An 18,250-nucleotide genomic window follows, 5' to 3' on the forward strand; every position below is an offset into this window, starting at 1 on the left:
CATTTTTTTAGTTGCATCTCTCCCCATTGGAGGAACAATAGATCCTACAGAGCTTGAGTAACTTGCATCACTCTCACGAAATCTCTTAGATCAACTGCTTCCATAGCCAGTATTGCCTCCTACAAACTACCATAATGTGGTTGATCACGAATAGCGTGCCATTCAGACATTAAATTGAATTGACCTTTAGAACTACTTGAATATAACTCATGCACTTTTGCCAATACATCATTCTCCGACCATATCCACTTTGTTGCATTCGCTTGGCATTATCATAGCACCAGTCCATTTGCCCAGTTTTTGGTACATGTAGTTGAAATGATTTCTGCATGAAACTCCATCAAGCGGTGGATGACATGAGCAATGCTCATTACAGCAGTCAGCAATTTTACCCCAATATACTTCTCCTTTTTGGTTTTTGCCACTAACGCTGTTAGTGCCATTTAATCCATCCACTTACTAGCACCAGATTTTGCTCAATGGTCCATTTAGAGTTTTTTCGGCGAGAAGGAGCTGAATCCTCTGCATTTGGAGTGACTTCCTGAACACCGCTCATATCACCAAGAGCCATTTGAGTTGAGAATTCGGGAAATTCAGTTAATCCAACGTTGTCATTACTCGTTGGAGTAGAAGAAAAAGGAGTTGTTTGAGAAGGATTTGCATCATTGGACTATAAAATGGAGGATAATTAGGAATACCTGAAGGCATGAAAAAATTTGGTGGAAATCCATAATTTGGTATATTTTGTGGTTGGTTGGAACACGGATTTTGAAGTTGATAATTGTTGGGATTTGGGTAGTTAAAATGGTAATTAGAAGAATTTTGGGTGTTAAATGGATTATTGTTGGGATCCATTTAACAAAATAATGAGGGTTTTTTCGGTGTCCAAATCAAATGAAACAAGTCTCTTTTTATAAAGTACAAAAAATGATAAATTTTCATTTAATAAAATAAATTTTAAAATAAATTTACTAAAGTATAAATGATTTACAATAATTTGGTAGAAAAAACCTAACAAAAATCTCTACAACCAATAGAAAAATAACACATATATTTATTTATATCTTAAATTATAATAATTATTTCAACCAATTAGTAAATGACACATGTCTAGTTTGTCCTCCCTTTCTAAGGCCATCATTATCTGCGTAAGCGTTTAGGTCTTCAGGCAATATTAATAGCCCAAATAATGAAAACAGTGTATTATTAAGGTCCATCCGCTTCTTATCGAACACTCGTTCGACTTTGATTCTTAAGCGACGTGGCACACTGGGAGAGGGTAAAAACATTGATTTTCTTTGGGTTTATAATTTTTTCTTTTGTCAAAAGAATGAACAATCCCAAATCGATTTTTTCCTCTTTCGAACCCTAGTTTTAGAGATAAACTCACCGATTTCTGATCTCTGCTCTGCCAAAGGAGAGGATTAAAACAACGAAAGGAAAATGAACTTGCTCTGAAGAAAAAGCTCATGGCAGAGCTTTTCTAAGTAGCTAAATTAGGTTTAATGAACCATGTCTATTAACATGTCTAAGTCTAAGTATCTTCTGTGTAATGAATAAGTTGTTTGTGTTATGTTCTTGTTTAATATCTATTCTAAGTATCTTCTGTGTAATGAATCAGTTGTGTTTTCTTTTTAATGAATCTGTTGTGAAATATGTGTAATGAATCAGTTGTGTTTTTTGTGTAATGAATCAGATGTATCTTCTGTTTAATGAATTATACAAGTTTTATGTATATTGATCAAGTTGTGTAATGAATCTGTTGTGCTATCTGATATGTGTTTGGATAGTATTGCATTAGTTGTATGAATCAAAATGAGATCCGAGAAGGTGATAATTATCTTGTGTATTGAACTGTATTGCTAAGTCATTCTGTTTTGGTAAGTCACTCTGTATTGCTAAGTCATTATAGCTTACTCATTGTGTATAGCCTAGTGAATGTGAATTGCTGGTTTAATCTGGTTGGTTTCTGGAATCATGTCTGCTAGGTTTAATCTTGTTGGTTTCTGATCATCTTCCTGTCTACTTGATTTGAACTTTTTGGTTTCTGGAATCATGTCTGCTTGGTTTGATCTTGTTGGTTTTCTGGTAATCTTCCTGTTTACAAATTCTTGAAATCGGTTTTACAAATGTGATACCAGTGTTTCATGTGATGATGTTTGTGATACAAGGATCTGATCTAATGTTTCTTGTCTCAATTCATAACTCTTATCTGATGTATGATGATATGTGTATGAATTGTATGAATGAAAATGAGATCCGAGAAGGTGATAAGATGTCTTCATCATACTTGGTATAGACATTTATGTTTAATGTTCATATCTTATTTCTTACTTCTGTATGATTGTTTTCAGGTGAAGCAATCAATGGGGCAAGATTATTCTTACTCTTGGGATTCATCAGACGAGCAAAGTCACCACAACACAGAGGACACTGTAGAAATGGAGACTGAAGCATACATCTTGATGGATGAAGGTCATAGTGCATATAACATGGTGGATAGAACTGAACCAGAGATTGAGGTTGGCTTCCCCAACCTCTATTATTGTGGTGGGCAACCTCTATTGAAGACATCTTACACCCGAAATGATCCGGGGAGAAAGCATGTGTCTGTTTCTGATTTTTGTTTCTAATTACATCTTACTTATGAGAGTTTCCAATAAATGAATGGTTTTGTGTTTCCCAGGTACTTCACTTGCGAGAATGTTGGTGATGGAGATATGCATCTGCACAAGTGGTGGAATGTGGCTGTGATGGAAGAGATGACTGAAAGGGCCAGAGTTGTAGCAGTGGACCTTAAAGAGATGAGAGAACAAGAGAGTAAAAGTGAGGAGAATGTTGTTAAGCTTCAGAAGCTAGTAGAGAAGTTGGGAGATGAGTTGCAGAGGAGTAGAGTAACATTAAGAATGGTTCTTGGTGTCAGCTTTTGTGTTTTGGCCCTTTTGATTTCAATAGTTGGTTTAAGTAGGATGTGAATTGTATTATGGCAAAGACTTTTGAGACTTGTTTGATGCTCCCTTGTACTATAGATGGTAAGAACAGTCTTGTTGCAATGAATCGATAGTTGTCACTTTATGAGTCACATGAATTTGTATTCTTCTGATAATTGAAAGTGAAGGAATCGATTATTGCAACTTTATGTGACTGTATTTTTTTGTTCTTTCTGTGTTCATATGATTTACTAGTCCACTACAAGGCCGAGTAACGAATCACATGTGTTTGTATGTTTCTGTCATGACATTCCTATATAATACGGGAATATTTTCAACACTTAAAACAGCACAAATCTATTATCATTTGCTTATGGTATACTCTCTCTCATTTCCTTTCTACTCTCTCTACTTTTTTAAAAAATCAAGTCAAGCCACAAACACAATCTATACTTTTTATATCGTTCTCTTCTCGTTCGTCCTCATCGACATTATATACTTTTTATAAATTTCTTCTTTACTTTTTATTATGGCTTCCTCGTCAAACAATTTTCATTATCATTATAACTCTAATAATGATGATGATTTTGACAAATATTATCAAGACCTATTTGATAATCAAGTAGATGCGATATTGGAAGATATACCACCGGAAAGAAAACAACGGACGTATATCGAAAGAAATCGGGAAAAAGGCCACGAACGTTTGTGGAACGATTATTTTTCTGATAATCCTACTTACCCGGATAGGCTATTTCGAAGACGGTTTCGAATGAACAAACCATTGTTCCTCCGTATTGTCAATCGTCTCTCAGCAGAAGTTGAATGTTTTCAACAAAAAAAAGATGCAACATTCCGAAATGGTATATCACCCCTCCAAAAATGTACTGCAGCAATTCGACTTTTAGCATACGGGGGTGGGGCAGACACTGTTGACGAATATATACGTTTTGGTCAAACCACGGCTCGTAAGTGTTTGGAAAATTTTGTCGTCGGAATTGTTGACTTGTTTGGCGATGAATACCTAAGGCGCCCTACAGAAGAAGATCTCGAAAGGCTACTTTATATTGGAGAACAACGGGGTTTTCCAGGGATGGTTGGGAGCATTGATTTTATGCACTGGGGGTGGAAAAATTGTCCAACCGCATGGAAAGGTATGTATTCTCGAGGAACCGGAAAGCCAACTATTTTTTTGGAGGCGGTTGCTTCACAAGATCTCTGGATATGGCACGCGTTTTTTTGGAGCACCACGTACTTGTAATGATTTAAATGTTCTTGATCAATCACCGGTATTTAATGACATTATACAAGGTCAAGCCCCTCAAGCAAACTACTATGTAAACGGAAGGGAGTATAACATGACTTACTATCTTACGGATGGTATTTATCTCGACCAGGCGACATTTATTCAATCCATCCGACTACCACAAACCCCGAAACATTCTTTGTTTGCAAAACGTCAAGAATCTGCACGAAAAGATGTTGAGCGTGCATTTGGAGTCTTTCAAGCAAGATTCACCATGGTTAAGAATCCATGTCTTCTATGGGAAAAAGGAAAAATCGCCTATATTATCAGAGCATGTCTCATACTTCATAATATGATTGTTGAAGATGAACGACATTCATACACTCTCTTTGACGAACAAGAATTCGAAGAAGGTGCCCCGGATATAACGTTTTCGAACAATATGGCTACAAATCTCGACGGTATAGGTGACCGGCGAAGAAGAATACGTGATAAACAAGCACATCACCAATTAAAAGAGGATTTGATTGAGAATATCTGGACGAAATTTGGACATCTTCCAAATGATTAAAAACGTTTATAAACTTTTTATCATTTAAATAAAATGTTAAGTGCTTTCATTTCTGTTTTTGTATCTTTTTAAGTTTATGTTTTTAATTTTTAAGTTTGTATCTTTTATGTTTCTAATTTGTATCTTTTTTTTGTTATATATTTTTCTTTTTATAGTTATTAAATTAATTAAAATTATTAATAAGTTTTACATTATTTTTTATTATAAATTTAAGAAACTACAGGTTCAACCAATAACTATATAATTTTGTTTGGTTCTTAAAATTAACTATTACATTATTAATATATTAAACATACACTAAGATGCATCTTTGGGGTTATGCCCATAATGATGCTCTAACCCATTCAACATTGATGAATCCACCTCAGCTTCTCTATTTTTTCAACGAGCCATTGCATGCTATTAAACTGTTGAATTTTTTTTTAAACAGGCCATTGTAAATAGTCTTACAATGGTTACTTTTTAAGCTGTTGAATAAATAATTCAACTGTTGAATCACTACAATGGTATGTTGAAAACAAAAAAAAAAAGATGACATGGCCACATCATAGTTGAATACTTTCAACACCGTTGAAAGCAAATAAAGTGGGTCTCACACGCCACATGGCAGATAATGAATGAATATGTTTTTTTAATTATATAATAATATTTAGATAAGGACATGTGTTCTGTTTTTATTGGATGCTGCTATTTTAGATATTTATTATCCAACCCTATTATTTGAGATCAATTATAACATATAATAATTACTTTTTTATTTTTTATACTAAAATTCATCATTTTCATACTCAATAAAAAGAGACTTGTTTCACTTAATTCAGATAGACAAAAAAAAAACTATATTTTCTTAAGTTGAGTTTGCAAAATAGTGTTGACCACTATACCCTCGACTTGTGTTTGCTTGGAGAAAAAAACAGCAGAATTAAATTATGGTTGAAGCAAGACTAAAAGCTAGAGAATTTTTCTTTTTTGTAATCGATTTTTCTCCCATTCTCTCTTTCTTTCCCTCACCTAGCCTTATTCCTCTTTTTTCTTTTTCCTTTTTTGTTATTGTCATTTTGGGTGGTTATTGTCACTTATATATAATAAGTTATGATTATATTTTTTTGCATTTTAAGATGCATATTGATATATTTTAGATGAGTTGTTATCTTATATACTATCCATATGTAGTTGAACATTTATTCATTGATAAGTGGATGTTCAATTACAATATTGTAATAGATATTTCGTTGTGCTTAGTCATATAAAAACATATAAAAACCTATTTCATCAAAAAAATTATGGTTTGATAAATAATTCATAAATTAATATCAAACAAAAAACTATTCATGATCAATAGGTTTTATACATGTTTAAGACAATCTTATCCATTATACGATATCCACAAAAATTTAAACTAAAACGAAAAACTTTTGTGAATATAATAATTCGTTCACCAATGTCAATACTGAAATTAATTTTTCTTCTTCCACTATTTACTCTAGTTTCTTACAACATGAAGTTCATTACTCTTATTGACTCAATAGCTTCCTTTGGATACCCAAGTCATTTGGTTAAGAGTAAACAGAGCAATTGCATAGCAAAACCTTGAGTTTAATGGATTTTTCCTTTTCTTTCATTGTTAATTAGTCATCATCCACAAAATCACGTTCATATGGATACCCGAGTCACCTGGTTAAGAGTAATCAGAGCAGTTGCATAGCAAAAAATTAGTTATTTGTTTGGTAGGTTCACTTGCATTTACTTTTGAGATATGGAGCTTACCATGAATCAGACCCTTGTCCCCTTCTTCTTGTTCGTATGAGGTTCTGCTATGGTATTATTTAGATCATTGAGGTTATACATGAGGATGAAGCTTTTCTCGATGAAATTGCAGTAGAGGCGAGTAGGAGTAACAAAGGAGGATTAAAAGATATAGCAACTTAATTTTTTGTTGGTTTGGATGATAACCAACAGAAGGAAATTAGCCAAAGAGAGGATGATGATTTGTTTGAAGACATTGGACACGAAGAATTGGGTGAAGGAAGGGGTATCCACTGAGCTAAATCCATGAGGATAATGACACATTATAAAAGTGAAAAATATAACATTTGAAAAATATATTGTATGTTTCCAAGAAAATAAAAATAGTTGAATGTCAAGGTCAAGGTGGCATCAACATGACTGATGTAATATACTTAGAATTAAAGTTTTGAAATTCGCAATGTATGCTAGTTTGTAAAGTTGGATATTGCGATTCAATAGACAATGTCTTTTCTGTGTTGATTTAAGGGTATCCATGACAATCTAGAGATCCAATCATTGAATATATGTATGATGTTTGTGCAAGGTTATGAACTATTTTTTATGGTTGATTTTAATACGTAAACCTATGCCACACCCACACATAGTGGTTATGAACATCATGATATTGAAAAAACACAACAGTGATTTAAACCCTAAATCCGGAAGAAAATAGAAATATATACCCTAAAACGTCAATGTATTCACATGGACGTATATACTATGGATGGATAGGCCATACATATGAAAGCACAAATAAAATTATTGTTCATCGATTTTTCTCCCATTCTCTCTTTCCGTTCGGTCGCGAAGATACAAGGAGGAAGAAGGTTATCTCACTTAGCAGATCTTTCTTGAGATGAATCAAGACGCGACGACTGAATCGATGACGAAGGGTTGTCGTGTGAATTCAGATCCCAAAACCAGATTCTCACCGTTGTCGGAAAAGATTCACCGGTGGGAGACTGAGTGTGAGCAGGCGGCGGTAGTTGGATTCGATTGTTCCGGTGGGGGTTGGAATCGGTGATTCCGATGGTGTTTGCGTTAGAAATTGGGGGATTGGTTTGATTTTTGAATTGTTTTTATTTTTTACTGTATTTATTTAAAAATAATGATCGTAAGAAAATAACACAATTAAGAAAAAAAGGAAACGCTGAAAACAAAAAGACTAAAAAGGAAGAGTTGAGAAACTAGTTAGATAGTTAGAGAACTATATCGACATTTCATAAGATACAAGTATAGCAATAGTTGTAAGTGGGTATACGTGTAATAAGAAGTTGCCAAAGTGGTTCTAAGTGTTATTATTTCTTTATTTTTTTAATTAGACGTTTAATACTTGGTCTTTTTTGTTGGAATAATAATCTCTAAATCAATAAAAACGTGTAATTTAATACCCAAAATATTTAATATTGTTAATTTCATACATATGTTCTCTTAACCAAAAAAAATATTCCAATTTTACCCTTATTCATTTCTATTTATTAGTAATACATAAATAACATGAAATTAATTTTGATTTTATTTTAATAAAAATAGTATTTTTAGTAATAATACATTGTATCATCTTTAATTCAAAATATATATTATATTTTTATTTTACTATTTCATTGTATCATTACTTTATATATTTATTTCAAAATATAATTTTTGGATAAAAATGAAATACAATTTTTGGATATGAAATATGTAATTCAAAATATATCTTTCATTGGATCTCTTAAAAATATTTTAGATAAAAATGAAATATCAAATATACATTTCAATTTTGGATATGAAATATATAATTCAAAATATATCTTTCATTGGACTTCTTAAAAAACTAGATATGGACCCGTGCGTTCCACGGATTTTGGTTATTTTCTAATTTATGTATTCTTATTTATTTCACTTTTTTTTTGTGATTCTTCCTTTTTATGTTTATAGTGATTTGTGCATTGTTTTATGTATAATTGTTTTTAATTGACATTTAAAATTTCCGGCTATAAATAAGAATACTATATTATCAGTTAATTCCATAGTTATTTTTTGAATTTTTGCTATTCAAATATTGAATATTTTTTATAAATAATTATGAAATCTAAAGGTTATTATTTCTGTAATCTTAACTTTGATATGATAGTGTTATACACGTATGTTTCTGATGGTCAATCGAGTCGATCAAAACATCATACACTTTCTTTTGCAGGTTATTTAATGTTTTTATTAACATGCTGTATTCTTTTTCTTCTTTATCAATATTGTAACTCGTCTCATCTTGAAGCATGGAGTTTTTCATTTTCTTCAACAATTCTTTGTCTGATTTTGGCATATCCTCAAAATCAGTCAGTGATCTATCATTTTGTGCTAGAATCCTCTCGATTTCAATAAGTGTATAACTCTGTAGCTCCTTGTCCGAGAATTTTTTATTAATGAAGTTGAATGTCTTTATTTGATTATTAGGTATGTCGTCAGCTAGATGATGCCAACAATGCTCCCATTAGTGTAAGAGGACTACTCACTTCGCAGTAAAGTAACAATGTCACGAAGAGATGGTGTTGCTGAAAAAGATATGCATATTGTGTTGCTTCATCCATACTCTCCTTCCATTCAGAATCACTACTCAACATCCCTCTAGCATAACATGCTTCCTTGAATGTCTTGTATTTTACATGATCAAATGTTTGTAAATCATCAAAGCTTGTAGGCCCTATTTCTGTATTCAGAAGCATTCTAAGTAATATAAGTCTCCTGATGTTGGATGACTGTTCACTATTCTTCCTATAGTGAATCCTTACTTCCTTTCTGACCACATTTTCCCATCTGAATCTCATACGTAATATGAAGGGAATTGGATATAAGTATATTTTCTCGCTTCTGGACACCGTTTGTTCATCTCAAACCATTCCGTAAGCATTGTTTTCTTGATTCCATCTTTTGATAAAATGTATTCTAGTTGATCCACGATTTTGATGAAGTAGTTGATCCTAAAGTTCTCTTCTGCTGATAATATCACATCTTCCCCAACCTTTTCAGCTTCTTCGTCGTGATAGCGTTTTCTTTTACATATGCGTTTTGCTTTCACAGAGGATACATGATCAATATCCATACTAATAGCAATCCGCTCAGCTTCTACTTTTGCTGCTTGAAAGCATGGTTCTCTATAGTTTCGGAAAAAAGAAACAAGTACTTTTAACTGAGCAATAGCAATATCAATATCCATATCTTCTGACTACAAGATCTTACTTACTTTGTTGACAACAAAGAAAATCTCATACCAAATTACCATTCCAAACAAAAATTCAAAATTCTCAATTCCATGTATTTCACTCATTGCAATAGACTCTGCTTCGCTTTTTTGTTTTCGGATTATAACTGTTTTCTGCCAAGTAAAATAGCGCATCTCATATCTGAGGAGCTTGAAATCGTATTGCTTTGACACTTTTAACACGGCTCTCACAGCGAGTTTGTGACAATGGCTTAACTGTAATACCATTCACAATATCTCTAAAAACTTTGCTCTTATTTGTAGAAAATGCAAACAAACAATAGATACACTGCACAATACCAAAAAACGACACTATTATCGTCGAAGAGGAGGCTATATCTGAAAGTGCTAGATTCAAACTATGACAACCACATGGTGTGTGAACTTTGATCCTTCATGTTTGATCCATTGTCATAACCTTGCCCTCTAATGTCATCAATATTCAACCCAAGAGTATGCAAAACATCTTGCAAAGTGTCAAAAAGCCCTTCTCCAGTTTTGTCTTTTACTTCCAAGAATGTCAAAAAAAAATCTTCAATCTTAGGTGACATCTCAGAAATATCCACACAACGAATAATTAATGACATATGGTCCCGGTAACTGATATCAGGAGTAGTATCAAGAATAACTGAAAAATATTTTGCACATCGAATCTTCTTTAAAATCAGCTGCTGGATCTCAGTACCAATCATCATTATCAACTCATTTTGAATACCAGGACTCAGATAATGATGATGTGTTTCCTGTTTTTCAATTCGTCTTATGTGTTCTTGCATTATAGGATCAAAATCTCCAAACACCTCAACCATCCCCAAAAAATTTCCATTATTATCTTCATCAATCTTATCACTGCTTCCACGAAATGCTATATTCTTTTTTGCAAGACCCTTTACCAAAGCAATTATCCTCAACAATACATCTCTCCAGTGTTTTTTCTCTTTGTTAATCTTTACTTGCATATGCTTATCGATTGTTTGCTTCTTTTTTAGCCTGACCTCTAACTCCATCCAACGAATCATGCATCTCATATGATTAGGACCTTTTTCATGCTCTCTTAGCATTCTTGAAACGTTTCTCCAGTCACTATACCCGGTAGTTGCCAACTGATTGATATTTTTATCTTGTGTAAATAATTTACAGCAAAAACAAAAGAGCTTATCTTTTACTTTTGAGTAAACTAGCCATTGTCTATCTTGCCTTTCTCCAATTATTATCTCTCTCGTTTAAAACGAATGAGAAAAACATCTGCCAATAGAATCTCTTGGAAAATGAAAGTCGACGGGAAGTCTTGCGATTGGACCGTTATCAACAAAAAAATATCTCAGTCTATTATCTATTTCTCTCCACTTTTCCCGGATCATTGAAATCTCCATCTATATGATATTCCTTAAAATCAAATGTTTTCTCCTCTTCATTCTCAATCTCAGTTTCAATCCCCCTATCATTCCTATTCACATTCTCATTCTCTTTCTCCATAGACTCATGTTCATCGTCGGGTTCACCAAAATTTCTACCTTGGGTATTTTCTGAAATACCAGATTCTTCACTACTCACATTGCTCTCTTTTTCTAAGGGCGCATCAGTTTTAGAAGGTTCAGATTTTTTTACGTACCTCAACATCGAATTTTCCATTGATTTTGTTAATGCCTCTTGTCTCTTTTTTTCCTTATTTTTGATGCTCCTCCTGGCACTATCTTTATTCGATTTGAAGTCATCTTCCTGCAACCAAACTACTAACTAATAAATAAAATCATTATGCATAAAATAATACACCAAAAAATTGAACAAACTATATGACTTCTAACACAAGAAAGAGATAGAAAACAGTTCTTGTCTCTAAAGTTTAGAAACTAAGGACCAAACCAATATCTCAATTATTTAATTGGCATGAAAATTGATCATGTAATCATTGGAATTAACTAAAATTATTTTACTTCATAATTGTTTTGATAAACCTGAATTGATAAAAGATTTAAAGCCTCCACCAAGCTTCAACCAAAAGCAAAATAAAAAGAAAAGAGAGATGATTCTAAACTTGTTGAGATTGAAAAAAATTGAAAACAGAATTAGGGCTGGGGGTTTGACGATGAAGAAGAAGAAGAAGCGGAAGATGTTTTAGGTTTATAATTTTGTTTCTTATTTTTCTTTATTCCTATTTTTTATAATTTTCATTTAAGTAAATTTTTTTTTAAAATCTCGAAGTTATATACATGTATATATATATTCGTTTTATTAATTTTGGCTACGAAATTTGGAAAAAAAAAAACAAATTTGCTTAAAAATGGAAAAAGAAAATTTTTGACATATTGGGGAATCGAACTGCAGAAACGGGATGATCATGCCAATCTTATTAACAATAGGTTAGGGAACAACTATTGGGAATAAGGGCCGAAAAGTTTTTATTTAATGAAGGGCCATAAGCTTATGCTTCATGGGCCTAGCCTTTGGGCTGGCTCTGGTTACTATAGGTTTGTGCTCATTTATATCGAATGCAAAATTTCGCCAAATAGCTTCACATGCAGAGAGGCAACGACATTCCAAATAGTTTTTTTTATCTCATTTTCCATTTTAGGATGCACTATTATATCTTTATCAGAATTTAGGATAGACATGTCACCCATAATCAATCCAACAATCTCTTCTCCTTGTGGAAGGTCAAATTGTCTGTCTCGTTCTTTATTTTTGATTAATCTAATTGAGCATTCTTCATTTGCTCCAGACTCATATCTGTCTCTAGCCATTCTAAAAACTTTAGCTAGCTCATTGTATTTGTCGAGCATTTCTATTAATCCGCTCAGAATTGTTTCATCTAACTCATAATTTTTTCCTTTGGCAAGAGCGTTGAGTTGGTTTTGAACTTTATGACCAGTATCATATACGTATAACTGTGCTAAACGTGGTATATCTCCTTCGACCGGTAGAAAATATCCAATCTTATGGTAATTCTGACCATGCATACGAAAAGTAAAAGGACTATTTCCTGAATCGATATCATAATCGATTTTCCCACCTGTATATTAGTCCAAAACAGTGTTGACCGTGATAATAAGTCATTGAAGTAAGTTGGAGTTTTTCGAGATCCTTGTAGGCCAACTCGTCTTTGTTGACAGCAAATTAAAATTTTCAATTCCTTTCCACTCTGTTTCAAACTTTCTGATTCCCACACCAAAGCCTCGCAATAATTACATGTCACAATATTGTTTTTTTTTCATTTATTGTTTCCTAAATAAAAAAGGTTGTAGTAATTAACTTATCAATACACTTTTGTACACATATATAAGTTGACGTGATTCTATGAGATATATCAATTGATGTTATTTCATTTAAATAAATAATCTATAACATATTAATGTGAAATTACCTCAATTGATATATCTCATAGAATCACGCCAACTAATATATTTGTACAAATAAATCATCTATAACATATTAATGTGAAATTGGATGATAACTCAACTACTAACGTGACGATGCATAACTCAACGATGGAATTTTTACCATAATTCTTTGTCTTTTTAAATTTTAGAGATCTTCTTTTTTGGTCTAGAACATGATTCTCCAGATTTTCATCAACACTTAAATTTGATGGTTTTGATTGATTGCTAGTTCTAGCTACCTTTGATCTCGTTCTTCTATGGTAAATCCTGCAATTTATTTTTGGTTAGATAGAAGTTTTTTTAATTTTCTAATATAAAAGATAGAAGTTCTTACCAACTTCTAAGTTGCGTAGGTGTAATTTAAGGACCCTATATTTTGGAAAATTAGGTTAATAAATGAAGGTAGGAAAATAAATATTCATATGTACAAATCATAATATTAAGCAAAACATGAGTACTTTACTTACATATTGATTCAGGTTGTTTACTCATGTCTGAAGTGTAATTAAGTTCAGCCGTATATGAGATTCATTTGCTAGTGTATTCTCCACCATAGCAATCTGATCATCATTGATAATACCCTGTTTTCTTTTCCTTCGAAGGTTTTCGGGTTTTTTATAGATTGGATTTGCGACTTCGGTAGTCATTGTTTTAGTAGCCTAGTTAAGTTTTAGATTTTTAAAAGTACCTCTTAATAGTCATATTTATATACATAGTGTAACTTTCAATTTTCTTATCGCCTTAGGTAAAATTCCTTTATGTTACTGGATTATAATAAGATATTTCTTTATTGTCAAAAGTTAAAATTAAAACAAAACATAACTCACTTATTTTTGTAATCTCATGTACAACTATTTAAAATGAATCTCAAACACAACTCTCTTTAAGGTTTAAAATGGCTTGAAGACCAAAAGACCCATATCAATAATCTTTTAAAATATTTAGATTTTTGATCCTTGTAGACCAAAAGGCCTTTATCAATAATCTTTTAAAATATTTATATTTTTGATTCGGAATTTTAATTTTCCTTTTTATAAATAATTTTCTTTTAATAACTTGGCACATGTCAAAATCTCAATAAATTACTTGCCATGTGTCACAATCTTGTTAATGGCTAACTTTTTTTTTTTTTTTTTTTTGTCATCAATGGCTAACTTTGAAAACCAAGGTTTATATAATAAGACATTTGGATAAAAATGAAAGATATAATTTTGTTATGACATATATAATTAAAATAAATCTTTCATTAAATATATTTTTGAAATCCAGAAGAACCCTAACTCGAATTGAAGCTTTGTTTTAGCGACCATGAGCAATGTTTCAGGAGCGTATTCATCAAATTCCCGAGTAAGAAGTCCTTTCGTCTTTGGCATACCCAATAGTTGTTGGGGTGGAGAATAAATTGTAGCCAAAACTTCCCTCTCTGAAACAAATTCGGGTCGTCACTACTTTCGATGTAGTTATGCACACGTAATTCGAGTATGTGTTTATTTAAGGATGTTGTGGTGTTTATTTTGTGATGTCGAATTTTTTATGCACTAAGCTTTTTTGTTTGTTTGATTACATGTAGCTTAATAACGACAAGCACACATTTAAGTGGGTCGATGAGGCACTGTTGGATGAGGTTGCAACATTGGGTGATAAATTTAGGAATTTAAAAGAAGCGATTGCTGACACAATTAAGGAACAAAATATGTTATTTGGGAAGATGCAAATTGAGTTTGAGAAGGAGCTATGAGAGGCTGGAAGAAGTGATGGTGGAAGCAAAAACTAAATTCAAAGCTAGGATGAGAACAACTGTAATTGTGTTTGCTTTTAGTTTGGTGATCATGTTTGATGAGTGTTTAATTATGCTATTCAAACCTTGTGATCATGTTTGATGAGTGTTTAATTATGCTATTCAAACCTTGTGATCATCTTTGCTGCTTGGTAATTGTGTGTGTTGTTATTGAATGTTATTCCAACCTTGTGATCATGTTTTGGAATTGTCTGTGTTGTTATTATGTTAAGGAAAAAGACTTGTGATCATGTCTGCAATTCATAAGAAAAGGTCAATTTCTACATTTGACAAAGGCATAACATGTTCCGAAAACAAGAACTTTGACATTTTTTCTAAAAACATCATTAACAACAGACAAAGTACACCCAAAAAAAAAAAAACCATTCCTAAACTATTCTTAAGTCAAACATCAGTTTTACATCTTCCATCTTCATGCTTGAGTCAGTCCTCATTTAGAAGGTTCACCTTGATACAGTCTTTCTACTCCATGCTTCCTTTTTTTTTATCAACCTTAGTGATCTTCTTTGCACCAGGCTGTGGAGGTTCATGTGGGGCATAAAAATTGCTATTTATGGTTGAAGGCCAAAACCGAGCACCTCTCTATGGAATTATGCCTTCTGTGTACAGTAGTTCCCACATAGCCGTTCTGAACCATTCTTACATATAATCCTCATGAGTTAACTTCTTCTTGAGAATCACCCCATATGCATGCTCACAAGGAATTCCATAGATCTTATACTTTTTGCAGGTACAAGTCATATTCTCAAATGAGACTCTGTGAGTGTCTCCATTAAGCCTAACTTCCCATATCCCAATAGTGCTTCTACTGACCATGCATTATGAGGTTGTCTTATGCTCTTTTGTTAGAAACTTTGCCACATATGAAGTGCATGAACTTGAAACATCAAAACCCACTACATGAAAAATGAGTTTTAATAGCAGATTAATATAACGCTTTGGGTCATTATGCTATGGTAACATGATCATATTACGCTGCCATCGACTTTGATCTTTTTTCTCTAACTCTCTCGCTCTTTTCTGAAATTTCCCAGCTCGATGTCACGGACTTGATCTTTGGTGATCAAACAGTGCAGCCCTAGACCCGCTTTGTCTTGAACAAATGGACTAGGTAGCCTAACTCTCCCAAGATTTTCGACCCTTTGTGAGAAAAGAATCCGGAAAGAACGAAAAGAAAGAGAAAAGAGAAAAGACTGAATTGCTCTAGTATTGATAAAAATGTTGGATGATTACAAATGAGGGATCTCACCCCTATTTATACAAAATACCTCCTTAATGGACGGTAGAGATAAAGTGATCAAATGGCCGATATTGAAGATATCGCCATAAATACAAGGATTTGGCTTGGTGAAAAAGTCTTCCGAGAATCCTCTCCAAGTCTTTCCTTAAGTGGCTTCGAATCTCTTCAACGAAAAAGGCTGAAAAATGCTAAGTGTTCGGTGGCTTTCTCCATAGTCCGGCCCGTATGTGTGTTCAAGTAAATGGGCCGTGACATCCTCCCCAACCTAATTCGGCGACGTCCTCGTTGTCGTGACTGCCTTGAGTTCCTCTCTGAATTGCCATAGCTCGTCTTTTGGTTCCCATGAAGCCTCTGCTTCCGGTAAACCCTTCTATTTGATGAGGAAATGTGTTCGTCGAGGAACACAATGTTTCCTAACTACCTTTGACGAGAGTACTTCCTCAATCTCCTTGTCGTAAGACTTCGTCATAATGGGTGGTGTTCGAGACGACTCTCCACGATCTTCGTCCTCGACGTCTCCGAGATAGGGCTTGAGCATTCTCACATGGAAAATCGGATGGATCTTCAAAATTTCCGGTAGATCAAGTTTGTATGAAACCTTCCCTATCTTGGCTATTACTTCAAACAGCCCCTCATATCTCCGGAGAAGCCCCTTGTGCATGCTCCGAAAAACCTTGAATTGTTGGGGAAGAAGTTTCACCAAGACTCGATCACCTACTTTGAAATCCAATGGCCGTTGTTTCTCGTCGGCCCATTTCTTCATACGCTTGCGGGATTTTTCCAAGCATACCCGGGAAAGTCCGCATGATCTTCCCATGTTTTTGCCATCTTCTGTGCTCCCGGACATCGTGTTTCGTTGTTCAGTATGGCCATGGAATAGGGAGTCAGCGGTTGCTGTCCAGTCGCCAGTTCGAAGGGACTCTTGCCTGTCGCTTCGCTCCGTTGTAAATTATAGGAGAATTGGGCAGTATCGAGCAACTTTGCCCAATCTTCTTTGTTTGCACTTACGAAGTGTCGTAGGTAGCACTCCAATAACGAATTCGCCCGTTCTGTTTGATCGTCGGTTTGGGGATGAAAGCTTGTTGAAAAAATTAGCTTAGTTCCGAGATTCTTGAACAACTCCGTCCAAAGCTTCCTGGTGAATCGAGGATCCCGATCGCTCACGATATTCCTCGATAATCCCCATTGCTTTAATACGTTCTTAAAGAACGATCGAGCTGCCTCCTCCGCCGTGCAGTCTCTTGGACAAGCGATAAATGTCCCATACCTAGAGAAACGATCGATCACCACAATGATTGATCCGGACTTCTCTGAATCTGGTAAGACACTTATGAAATCCAAAGAGACAGACTCCCACGGTCTCTCTGGTATTGGTAATGGCTCCAACAATCCCGCTAGTTGTCGGTTTTCGGACTTGTCTTGTTGGCACACCAAACAAGTCTTCACATAAAGCTCCATGGTGTCCCGCATCCGTGGCCAATAGTATATTGCTTCGACCAAGGCCATCGTACTTTTTTGTCCCGGATGCCCCGCCCACTGAGTATCATGACACTCTCGAATTGTCTCTCGTTGTAGCCTCCCCACATTTGGGACATATAAGCGTCGACCCTTAGTGTAGAGTAACTCATCCTATACCCAAAAGCGGACAGTCTTCCCCTCCGACGCCAATCTCATCAACTCCCTGGCTGTCGGATCATGCTCGAGACTCTCCCGAACACGACTCAAGATTGTCCCCTCGGCTTGACTAATGTTTGCGAGTTCGTCCTTCCGACTCAACGCATCAGCCACGACATTAGCCTTCCCCGGCTAATACTCCAACGTGAAGTCAAACTCAGCTAGAAAATCTTGCCAACGAGCTTGCTTCTATGACAACTTCTTCTTTGAAAGTAAGTTGTTGCCACGTTGTCTGTCTTAATGGAGTAATGGAACCCGAATAGATAATATCGCCAAACACGCAAGCAAAGCACAACGGCCGTCATCTCTTTCTCTTGAACCGTATATCGCCTCTCGGTATCATTCAGCTTGCGGCTCTCAAAGGCTATTGGGTGTCCTTCCTGCA

At 34.3% G+C, this 18,250-nt stretch overlaps 1 protein-coding gene and 3 pseudogenes across 3 annotated transcripts; 2 read left to right on the plus strand and 2 right to left on the minus strand.

The window, feature by feature from the left end:
* Nucleotides 1-119: 119 nt before the first annotated feature.
* On the minus strand, nt 120-855 carry LOC111829442 (annotated as a pseudogene).
* Nucleotides 856-1,215: 360 nt separating this feature from the next.
* On the plus strand, nt 1,216-3,059 carry LOC111829626. Of its 3 annotated transcripts, none has more exons than XM_023779274.1 (3): nt 1,216-1,279; nt 2,355-2,608; nt 2,687-3,059. In XM_023779274.1, the coding sequence occupies exons 2-3, from the start codon at nt 2,367-2,369 to the stop codon at nt 2,973-2,975; spliced, it is 531 nt and encodes a 176-aa protein (XP_023635042.1). In that variant the 5' UTR covers nt 1,216-1,279; nt 2,355-2,366; the 3' UTR covers nt 2,976-3,059. The 3 variants fall into 3 exon arrangements, with proteins under 3 accessions (XP_023635042.1, XP_023635041.1, XP_023635040.1); XM_023779273.1 differs by lacking the exon at nt 1,216-1,279 and adding an exon at nt 1,316-1,500; XM_023779272.1 differs by lacking the exon at nt 1,216-1,279 and having other exon boundaries at nt 1,316-2,608.
* Nucleotides 3,060-3,368: 309 nt separating this feature from the next.
* LOC111829443 lies at nt 3,369-4,747 on the plus strand (annotated as a pseudogene).
* A 5,087-nt stretch (nt 4,748-9,834) lies between these two features.
* LOC17879302 lies at nt 9,835-16,954 on the minus strand (annotated as a pseudogene).
* Between the last annotated feature and the right edge of the window lie 1,296 nt (nt 16,955-18,250).

This window comes from Capsella rubella, unplaced genomic scaffold, assembly GCF_000375325.1.
Source record: "Capsella rubella cultivar Monte Gargano unplaced genomic scaffold, Caprub1_0 scaffold_7, whole genome shotgun sequence".
Classification (NCBI taxonomy): domain Eukaryota; kingdom Viridiplantae; phylum Streptophyta; class Magnoliopsida; order Brassicales; family Brassicaceae; genus Capsella; species Capsella rubella.

Bases quoted from the DNA above. Each gene is read 5' to 3' on its own strand.
- LOC111829626 (XM_023779272.1), top strand. From the start codon at position 2,247: ATGAAAATGAGATCCGAGAAGGTGATAAGATGTCTTCATCATACTTGG. The intron at 2,609-2,686 runs GTCTGTTTCTGA...TGTGTTTCCCAG, and splicing joins GATCCGGGGAGAAAGCATGT to GTACTTCACTTGCGAGAATG.